We start from the raw sequence: 11,871 nt of genomic DNA, 5'->3' as shown, positions 1-11,871 counted from the left end.
TAACATAACCCAAACTTGCCTCATTAACCACCGGCAGAGATAAGGTTTTATAATACGTAGGAAACTTACATCAATCACAAAATGGAGGACAACCACACAGTACTGGGAATCATGGCTAACAAAGTTGACACATATTTTGGCGGGACACAATTCAATCCATGACAAATACTTAATGATAGCTGAGACAGACTGGCCATGATAATGAACCAATGTCGATAGGGTAATTTTAAGAGATATTGCTGAGGATGTTTTCAATGCATTTCTCACTTGCCAATGATACAATTTTTGCAGGAACGTTAAAATAGAGCATGGATAGGACCCAAAACTTTGAGGATCCTTTAAAACCAAAACCAATTCAGTTGCTGTCAATTCAATTACGACTCATGGAGACCCATGTGTTGTAGAATAGAACTGTGCTCCATAGGGTTTTCAAGGCTGTGACCTTTTGGGAGCAGATGGACAGACCCTTCTTCCACGACACTTGCCAACCTGCTGGTTAGTAGTCAAGCACTTAACTGTTGGCACTTTTTACTTGAACGCCAACTAATGAAGTATTTTTTTCGTTTGTTTTTTACTTCCCATTCTTCCTTTCCCCTAGTCCTTGGTAACCATTAATTTTTGTCTCGATGAGTTTGCCTATTCAAGATATTTCATAAAAGTGGAAGCATACAATATTTGACCTTTTGTGCTTGGCTTATTTCACTTAACAATGTTTTCAAAGTTCATCTATGTGATGACATATATCAGAATTTTAATTCTCTTTGTAGCTGAATAATACTCTATTGTATGTATATACCACATTTTATTTATCCATTCATACATGTAACAAAACATTTTCCATTCTGAGATTTTTTACAAATATAATTCCGTGACATTATTCATGTCCATCATCATCACCACTATCCATTTCCAAATTTTGCCATCACCCTTAACCGAAACTCAGTGTCCCATAGGCAATGGCTCCCCCTTTCCCTCTCCCTCTGCCCCTGGAAACCATTAAACTTTGGTCTCTATACACTTGCCAATTCTAGATATATCATGTAAGTGGGATTATATAATATTTGTCCTTTCCATAATGTTTTCAAGATTCATCCTGTTACGGCGTGCACGAGGACTTCATTTCTCTCTTGGGGAGTAATATTCCATTGGGACCATTGGTGATTCAGTGGTAGAATTCTCACTAGTGGGAGACCCAGGTTTGATTCTCCAGCCAGTGCATCTCAGGCACAGCCACCAACCATCTGTCAATGGAGGCTTGCTTGTTGCAATGTTGCAGAAGAGGTTTTGGTAGAACTTCCAGATTAAGACAGACTAGGAAGAAAGATGTGATGACCTACTTCCAAAAATCAGCCAGTGAAACCCTTAGGGATCACAATGGTCTGATCCACAACCAGTCATGAGAATGGCCCAGGACTGGGCAGCTTTTTTTTTCTGTTGTTCATGAGGTCACCGTGAATCAGAGGCTGACTCAATGGTGGCTAAAACAACAATATTCTGTTGTATGTACGTACCACATTTTGTTTATCCAGTCATCTGTTCATGGAAGAGAATGTTATTGGTTTTATAGGTTCATCATGTACCTAAAAATTTGCTGAACTGTCATTCTAAAAGTTTGTTGATTTTGTTAGTTTTCCTAGATGATACTTTCATCTCAAAAATTAGTTTTATCTCTTCTGATTTCAGTCCTTAGATGTCTTACTATTTCTTGTTGTTAGTTGGCTCTAGCTCACATATACATAGAGCAGAATGAAACATTGCCTGGTCTTGAGGCATCCTCACAATCATTGCTCTTTGAATCCACTCTTGTAGTCACTGTGTCAACCCATCTCATTGAGGGTCTCCCTTTTTTTGCTGATCCTCTACTTTATCAAGCATGATGTCCTTTTCCAGCAGTTGGTCCCCTTGATGACACGTCCAAAGTAGGTGGGACAAACTCTCGTCACCCTCACTTCTAAGGAGCATTCTGGCTGTGCTTCCTCCAAGACCAATTTGTTTATTCTTCTGGCAGTCCATGGTATATTCAGTGTTCTTCACCAACACCACTCTTGTACTATATTAACACTAATGATGATAGTAATTTTCTTTTAAATTTTGACTAGAAATTCCTTTTAGAAAACCTAAAGATTGGAAATAAAGTGCAAGTTATGACCCTCTCCCGTTAAAAGTGGATGACCCCTAAATGCTCCTCTTTTAAAAATATTTTTAAAAGTATAGAATAGTTTTGGAAAGAAGAAATTTTGGAGTCTCACTGGCCACCTAAGGAGCCCTGGTGCTGCAAACTGTTAAGTGCTTGGCTGCTAACAGATAGGTTGGTGGTTCAACCCACCCAGGGGCTCTATGGGAGAAAGGCTTGGAGCTCTGTTTCTGTAAAGATTACAGCCAACACAACCCTATAGGGCAGTTCTACCCTATCATAAGAATTGCTATGAATTGGAATTGATTCGACGGCACACGACACCAACAATTGGCCATCTGAGTGACCAGGAAGGCTTCTCCCCAGGAAGAGTTGTGGGGCTAATTGTGTGGTGCTGAGCTGTACAAGGAAAGAACTTTGGTTTTTACGACATTTCCATGGAAACAGAAGTGACCCTGATTCAGATATCTGAAGAAGAAGCAGACAAAGGAAAGAAGAGAGTCATGTGCAAGCAGCAGGAAGCCCATCTTCTATATGGTTCCGGTATTTATTAGTACTCTGATCATTGAAATCTAGAATGCACCATACTAGAGGGATTCTGGAATTCCAGACTGTCTCTCAGACTGTCGGCTATAAAGCCTCCATTTGTCATATTGGACCAGGTTTCCCCAGGAGATAGACCTACTGCTGGATCAGCAAACATGCTGAGAGCAGGACCCCATCTTTCCAGCTGGGGCCTTGTGGGTGAGAGATACTGATACAGACAGCTGAAGGAAGAGCTGGATGCCACATCCTTGTCAGGAAAACTATACAGTTCCATGATTTGCGTTATGTCATAAACATCAGAGTATAAAGCAGGAACTGAAGCTACCAGCCTCTCCAACTGTGGATCTTGCATTTGGACATCACTTGTGGAATTCCAGGTAAAGACAGAGTCTTGTGTCCAGTTGAAAGTGCCTAAGGGCCGGGGTGGAAGGGAGCTATAGCCATCTGAAACCACAGGATAAAAAGAATAAGGACTGCTGGATGCCCTCAATAAGGTGGACACATTCTTCTTGGCTGGAATAATCTGCCTTGGTTTCTTCAGTGAGTGCTGATGTTGCTGCTGCTTCTTCATTTTAAATCGCTGGTTCCTGAACCAAACCTGGAGGTGTGGGGGGAAAGGAGAGATTGTGGTCTAGGAATTGGGAAGGAGGTTCGCTGGGTGAAAACAAATAGGTTACAATCTTTATGTCCTCTCCAAGACACCGTAACTCTGTATTCTGAGAAAGCAGAGATAAACATGAGTGGAATCAATAACAGGGGCAGTAAGGAGCAGGACTGGAACCCCGTAGAATGAAGAAGCAAGAAAAGGAGAGTGTTTCATAGGCTGTGCTGGAGATCAGAGGAAGGTTTCTGAACTCTGGAGAAGAGAAACTAGTTTAGAGATTGGGGTGGGGGGTGGCGGGGAGGTGGTGGGAAACTTGAACGGAAGAATTTTCAAGGATTCTTTTAGAAGGTCTCTACTATGACAAATACTCCAACAAAAATGTCATGGGTCTTAGCTGACTCAGAGGTTGGGGACAGTTATTTGTCTGTTGGTAGAGTTGTGACTAAACAAACTGCAGGGATTTGCTTAAGAATACATAAGAAGGCTGTCTGCATAAGAGCCCTTCCAGTGTTTGAGCTCTACAGTCCAAGGGTTAAGAACAAGACCTCTAGAGTTCTAATTCTAGTTGTATGACTTGTCTTTGTGATCCTCTAGAAGTCGCTTTGCCTCTGGGCCTCATTCTCCTCATCCTTTAAACTGGATGATAGTAAGGTCAAAATATGTAGTGTGTCCGGTTCACTAACAGCACACAGTAGGAACTCAGTAAACAAATGTCATTATTATTGGGGCAGGGAGGGAATTGCCAGGCAGAATAGAAGAATATGGTTGGGATGGGATACCAAGCACACCCCAGGGGATCAGACCTTCACTTTTGACTCCTGTACATTGAACTTCAAAGCCAGTTCCATGCGGAGATTTTTATCTGGGAACATGGTCTGGTTAAACAGAGCCTCCAACTCTTCATGCTGCTTGTGGGTGAATACAGTACGTTCCTAATGCTTCCTCCATATTGCTGTAGGGGAGAGATGGATTAGTGATGGTTACACTTACTCTAAAAAAAAAGCAAACCCATTGCCGTTCAGTCGATTCCGACTCATAGCAACCCTATAGGACAGAGTAGAACTGCCCCATAGAGTTTCCAAGGAGCGCCTGGTGGATTTCAACTGCCAACCCTTTGGTTAGCAGCCATAGCACTTAACCACTACACCACCAGGGTTTCCACACTTAGACTAGCCCCTCCCAATTAAACCACAGCTGTGAATATCCCCTGGTTTGCCTCCATCCTGGCTTGGGATCCAGAGACAGGAGCTCCCTTCGACTCTGAATGGCTGAGCCCTATGTGACCGCTCTATGTTCTCAGTTTTCTGTGACTCTGTGCCTACCAAGAAATGAATTAACCCTTCAGTTTTCTCTGTACTCAGTCTGTTTACCCTGGAAGCTGGCTCCCCTCAGTTTCAGTTTGCCCTGAACTGAAAACAGAAGACCCTTTTCCTCTACCATTTGAGAAAGTGGGCAGCAGCTTCCTTCTTCTTATCTCCTTATTCACACTGTATTTCTTCTGGAATCATGAAGAAACCCCATATATCTGTACCTGAGTATAACGTTCTTCAAATGGGTTTCCACTCTTCACCTATTTATTCAAGAATGTAGCCCATCCCATCTGGAAAATAGGCTCTGTCTTCCAGACTTTCTGGGCCTCTGTTTGCTCCTCTGGGAAAAGGGTCATAAGAAACGAGATATAACTAAAATATGTGGAAAACCTATTTGGAGAGGCTTGAAAAATTATAGAATATATCTTAAAATGACAATGGAAAGGAAAAGGAATTTTTTTCTAAGAAAGCACAATGACCAAAATTAGCTTTAAAAAAAAAAAAGACTTGCAGTCCCTGAGTAGATTAATAACCACACATAGGTAAGTTTCAGAATTCAAGAAAATATGCTGCTAATCCTCCTGTTATGTACCCTACGTCACTACAAGGAGGGAGGTCTCTTTGGTCTTCTCTTATTTGGATTCACGGATCATGACACTAAAACCAGGCAAGAGTAACAAACACTATAAAACAAAACTACAGGCTAATGCCACTTATTGGCCTATTATGGATTGAATTAATTTCATCCTCCCAAAATATGTGTTGCAATCCTAATATTTATTCCTGTGCATGTAATACTGTTTGGAAATAAGGTTTTCTTTGTTATGTTAATGAGGCCATACCAATGTAGGGTGTGTCCTAAGCCTGATCCTTCTGAGTTATGAAAAGAGCAGATTCCACAGAGAAGACAGCACATATTTGGGAAGACAGATGCCTTGGGAGGATTGCCCAAGAACCAAGGAGGGCCCTGGAACTGCTGACAATGAAGGAATAGGCATGGCTGAGGTCCTGATTAGAACTTTTAGCCTCCAGAACTGTGAGAAAATAAATTTCTGTTCTTGAAAGCCACCCATTTGTGGTATTTCTGTTACAGCAGCACTAGGAAGCTGAGATAGATAACTACGAATTACGTTCTAGAAAATTCACATCCATGTGGGGTAGATTTTTTCCTGAAATGTAAACATATACATGCTATGTCTCCTGTAAACCTAAACCTATTTCCTGTTAAAGGTTCAGGAAATATGCTCCATGAGTCTATAATAAATAAGTTGCAATTGTGGAAATGTTTTAACCAGTAATCTTTGAACTTACATACTAACAGTAGAAATTTTACTTATAAAATTCCTTGTAAATTTTGCACTTTTCTAGGAGTGTGATCTTGAGCAAATTAAACTCTCAACTGCAATTTCATCAAGCTTGAAAAGGGAATTCTGAGAGTATCTGCTTCATAATAGGTTTTGTAAATGTATGTGAATATATTAATTTAACGCAATATTACACACAAAATGCTACAATAATGAGTGGCACAACTGGATTACTGGAAACAGAGCAACTGGGATGGACGTAACAAGAAAGCTGACACACTGAAAAATGCAACAAATGTCCCTGAACAAATTGTATAGAAATTGTTAAATGGGAACCTGATTTGCTGTGTAGACTTTCACCAAAAACACAATAAAAATTTTTAAGAAAGAAAAAAAGTAATGAGTGGCATGTAGTGTGCACAACATAAATGTTTTCTTGTATTCATTTTATTATTTTAGAATATTTATCACTGAAAATTATGTCTGTTTACTTAAGCTATATTTAACGTAACCAAAAACCAAACCTGTTGCTGTCAAGCCGATTCCAACTCATAGCGACTCTACAGGGCAGAGTAGAACTGCCCCATAGGGTTTCCAAGGAGTGGTTGGTGGATTGAAACTGCCAACCTTTTGGTTGGCAGTTGAGTTCTTAACCACTACGCTACCAGAGCTCAAATTTCTGATAAATAGCCCCCTGCCTATGACCCTACTAACCTTGTAGTGATTAACATTCTCAGCCTATCAACTGCAAGTTGGGAAAATATTATCAATGGAACATTTAAATGGTTTTGTAGAAAACAAAATTTTCAAAACCCATATTACTAATTCTTATTATTTTGCTATACAATGTCATATAGGAAATAAAATTTTCTTTCAAACTCATAAAACTATAGTTTATATATGTATACTATATAAAGGGTAGACTACAAAAACTATATCAAACCTATTTTAGTGACTGGCTCAGAGAAGATAGTGGGTGGAATGGAATTGATAGGCATGATCATAACACACTCTAGCTTTACCCTATGATTTTATTTTTCAATAAATGAGACTAAGTTCTGTATTTCTTGTATGAATTACTTACAGTATAAAGTTGGAAGGAATGGCTATAAGAAAATGTATTTATATGCTAACAGTTTTTTTTTTTCTGGTGGTGAATATTAATGGGTATTTGTTATAATATTCATGTTCTGTATTTTCGGAAGTAAAATTTTATTAAGACAATCAACCAATATTAACAGTTGTAGGAGAAAATACTTAAGGATCATACTGAAAATGTTTTAAAACTCAACACTCATTTCTGATAGGGATTTAAGCAATGTATGAATAGGTGGCGTTTTCTTAACCAAAAAAAAAAAAAAAAAAGATCTGATTCAAAAAGAATAAATACTCAATGAAGAAACATTAAAAGCATTGCTATTAAAGTAAATGAAAGGTAAAAAATATTCTCTGTCACAGGTACTAGTATATCTAGCAAATGCAACAAAATATGAGTGAAAACTAGCTAGTATAATAAGGAAGCAAATATTATTTGAAAAAAAAATATGTACATTACTCTGAAAAGTCCACTAAAAAATATTGAAAAATTATATAAAACAGTTTAACACATTGGAAGAATATAAACTTAAGATGCAACAATCAACTGCTGCCTTAAAATAAATATACAATTTAATGTTAACATTACATTTTAAAAGATTATATGCACAATGACCTCAAAATACAGAATGTTTAGGAATATACCTAAATGAAACATGCAAGGCCTATCTGAAATGTACTAAAGGGCATAAACGGAACTAAACTGTACTAAGGGGCATAAATGGTCTGAATAAGTGGAAAGCATATTGTGTTATTGAAAATAAATGGCTAAATATTAGAAAAATGTGTTTTTTTCCCAAAACAAGTATGTAATTTAATCCTAATCAGTATCAGCAGAAATTTTTATGAAACTTGACAAGGTGATTCTAAAATTGAGAAGAGAAGTTATCTAAAGGTATCTGAGAAATTTCTTTCTTCCTTCATTCCTTCCTCCCTCCTTTCGTCCTTTTAAAGAATTAGAACTGGCTGAATCTATCACCCAACAATATATACTGTAAATAGGTAACATGAAACGCTGTTGTACTGGTGCCAGAAAAAGTTAATTTAGCACTGGAGTAGAACAGAAAATAGAAAAAGATGTTAGCATAAATGGAAAGGTGAAATTTCTAGTCAATAGGAACAAAACAAGTGCCCATTAATTTAGAACAAATTAAACAAACAGCATTTAAAAGCAATTGCAGATGGATTCAATATCTGAAAGTTTTTAAATTTTATATTCAAATAATAGAGGAAAAAACCTCAAATAGATAAAATAAATTATATCAGAGTAGCTATTATAACATATGTGAAAGAGAAAAGATTCATATCCCTATTTTATAAAGAATTTATACAAAACTAACTTTCATCATAAAACTGAATCAAAGGTATGAAAAAGTAATATCTAAAAGGGAAAGTAAAAATGATTCAAAAACCATAGCAAAAAATGCTCAACTTCACCAATAATTCATAATAAGTAAATTAATTCAATAATGAGTTAATTTTTCTCCCAAAACACTGGTCAAAAGTTTTTGATAAATCAAGTCCTATTGATAATGTGGAGGCCTGGTGAGCAGTGGTTATGTCATGCAGCTGCTAACCAAAAGGTCGGTAGTTCAACTCTGTCCTACAAGGTCGCTATAGATGGGAATTGGCTTGACGGCAATGGGTTTGCTTTTTGGTTTTGGTGTGGATAGTGTGGTGGAATGTATACCATAATCAGTTATTAGTGGGAATGTAAACTGGTGCAAGATTTTGGAGAGGAATTTGATGGAATCTTTCATTTTTAATATACTTTAATATGCCACTTAGCCCAGAAGATTTACTACTAGGAATTTAAAACATTCATCAACAGGAGACTCATAGGGTTGCTATGAGTTGGAATTGACTGGAAGGCAATGAGTTTGGTTTTTGGATTTATCGATAAGAGACTGGTGAAACAACCTTTCATACATTCATAGCCTGGAACAGTCATATATTTTCTAAAAGGTAGACATTAATGTATAAACAGAAAAATCTGTGTCTAGATTAAAAAAAAAAAAAAAAAGATTCAAGATAGTGTTAAATTAAAAAAAAAACACACATTACAGACTAATTCAGTAAGGTTCAACTTATGTAAAAATCTGTGTGTATTTATACATGATTACTCTATGTACATTTACACACTTGCTAATACAGCTAGAAAAATATTTCAAGTTTCAAGTTATTCTCAGAAGTGAGAAGGGAAGAGGAATTAAAGGTTGCCATTTTTTTTTTTTTTATCTTAACTAGGGAAACACTGGTGGCCTAGTGGTTAAGTGCTACGGCTGCTAACCAAAGGGCTGGCAGTTTGAATCCACCAGGCGCTCCTTGGAAACTCTGTGGGGCAGTTCTACTCTGTCCTATAGGGTGGCTATGAGTCGGAATTGACTCAACGGCGCTGGGTTTGGTTTGGTTTTGGTATCTTAACAAGATGTTATCATATATTTCTTGTGTATTGTTAAGCAACATGCATTTATAATTTTAAGAATTGAAAATAATTTTAATGAGGCTCTTTTTTTCCCATTTACTCTGGGCCATGATATTTCTGCCTGGGAAAAGGAACTTCTCTATTTCTATTTTCCTGTTCTTCAGTTGGGAGCCCTTGTGGCTCAGTGGTTTAGCATTTAGCTGCTAACCAAAATGTCGGCAGTTCGAATCCACCAGCCGCTCCTTGGGAACCTTATGGGGCAGTTCTACTGTATCCTATAGGGTCACTATGAGTTGGCATTGACTTGATGGCAAAAGGTTTGGTTTTGGGTTTTTTGGTTATGCTTCGGTTGCTCTCTCCTAGGAAAACATCCTCACTTACTCTGTTTTTTGCATTTTCAATCTATCATAATTTGGAACAACCATGGTCCAAAGGCACTTGTTGTTGATTTGGACTTTATAACTTCCCATTTTATGTTGTAAATGGTTTTTAAAATAGATTTTGGAATATAAGATACAATGATCAATAGTTGCTTAAATACAAAATGCAATTATAGGGCCCCATGAGAAGGGGCAATAGTAGGAAGAGAGGGCAAATGAGAGTTATACTCACTGGGATCAGCTTGATTCTGTGGTATTAAGTTCATGCTGAAATCATCCATGTTGACAAAAGGGTATGGCTTGAAATTTTCTGGGGCTATTCTGTTCACAAGGGCTTCTGAAATTTGGGATGAAAGGCCTGTGTAAGAGAGGGAACACTGTTGGGTATTCATTCACTGGAAAGGAATGTTTCAAGGAGCCTTCGTTTGCCATGTAACCTCAGAATAGTGAGGTTAACTCCCTGAGCCTCTATCTGAGCTAAAAAATAATCTGTATTTTCTAGCTGAGAAATACTCCAGATGTATTTGTGAAAAATGAAACTTTGGAAATATTAAAAGAAATTGTGAGTGAATATCTTTGTAACCTAAAATATCTCTTTAATGAGATTGTTGAAGCACAATCTATACCTGAAAAGACGAAAACTTAAGACAATTAGACTAGATCAGTTGGCCACAGATTTCTCATCAGAAACCTATGAGGACAGACAGTGGAACAAAATCTTTAAAGTACTGGAAGAAAAGAAATGTCGACCCAGGATTCTATACCCAGGGAAAATATCCTTGAACAGTGCAGGTGAAATGAAGACCATCTCAGATGCAGGAAAACTATGAGAACCCATTGCGAGTAGTCCTGTTATACAGAACTGCTGAAAGAAGTCATTTAGGCTAAAGGGAGATGATACAAGAGGGAAAAGGGGAACTTTAGAAATGAAGGAAGAGCCACAGAAATGGCAGATATCTGTTTAATGTGATGGACTAGTGCTCTCTTCTTAGGTTATTTAAAATATATATGAATATTGAAAGCGAAAATTATCACATTGCCTAGTGGCTTTTTGTTTTTACTTATTATTTTGAAATAATTAGATACACAGGAAGTGGCAAAAAAAAAATGTACAGAGGTCCTATGCACCCTTCACCCAACATTGCCCAATGGTAACATCTTGCATAACCATTTATACTATTAAAACCTGGAAAATGACATTGCTACAATCCACAAAGCTTACTCAGATTTTACCAGCGGCCTTGCACAATTTAGACTGCATGATAGTCTAGGACCCTATTACCCAACCTCACGTCCCCATCCCCATCACTAGGGGTCACGCTTGTGTCATGACCTGATAGCTCCCACTGCCTCCCTTGACCACCTCCAGTTTTTCTCCCACAGGTGTTTTCCCTAATAGAAATTCTTGCAGGTGTAATCCCATCCTGACATCAGCTTCTTGGAGGAGGAGGACAAATACACCTTAGTTTTTGTGTTATCAGTTAATCCATCCTGGAAAGTGGGATTTAGCCTTAGCCAGAGGCATTTGGCATTTACTTGAGCATTGCACCTGGCCCTCTTAGAGGAGGAGGGTGGGGTACCCCGAGGTGATGGGGGGTCAGGCTGGAGAGAAGGCAGAAGGTGTTGTACTCACTGTGATCCACTCGGTCTTGTGGTATCACGTTCATGCTGGAATCACCCATCTGGGTAAAAGAGTGGGGGTGGGGATACCCAGGGGCTCCTCTGCTCACCTGGTTACCAGAAGCTGCATTGGCAGATCTGTGGAATAGGACAGGAGAGTGAATACTGATGAAGTCTTTCATTCACTGGGAAGCAATGTATTCAAGGCCACTGGGTTTGAATCCCAGCTTACTTGCATAGTATCTCTGCGAATTAATAAAATAAAGCAAAACAAAACGAATGAGCGATTTTACCTCCCCCCCAAACAAACAAACAAAAACCCTTGTCTTCAAGTTGATCTTGACTCATGGTGACCCCATGGATACAGAGTAGGACTGCTCCATAGGATTTTCCTAGCTGTTCTCTTTACAGAAGCAGATGGACAGGCTTTTCCTCTGCAGTGCCGCTGAGTGG

The 11,871-nt window shown here is 38.3% G+C and overlaps 1 protein-coding gene across 1 annotated transcript; it reads right to left on the bottom strand.

Moving 5' to 3' along the window:
• Positions 1-2,636: 2,636 nt before the first annotated feature.
• On the bottom strand, positions 2,637-11,236 carry ARGFX (arginine-fifty homeobox). Its single transcript, XM_023551486.2, is given in 4 exon segments — positions 2,637-3,278; positions 4,088-4,236; positions 7,454-7,466; positions 9,978-11,236. Coding segments are annotated over 4 exon segments (957 nt in total). The 5' UTR covers positions 10,191-11,236; the 3' UTR covers positions 2,637-2,696.
• Between the last annotated feature and the right edge of the window lie 635 nt (positions 11,237-11,871).

The sequence above is a fragment of the Loxodonta africana genome, chromosome 1 (genome assembly GCF_030014295.1).
Source record: "Loxodonta africana isolate mLoxAfr1 chromosome 1, mLoxAfr1.hap2, whole genome shotgun sequence".
Lineage (NCBI taxonomy): Eukaryota > Metazoa > Chordata > Mammalia > Proboscidea > Elephantidae > Loxodonta > Loxodonta africana.
This window is presented reverse-complemented; position numbering and strand designations above follow the sequence as displayed.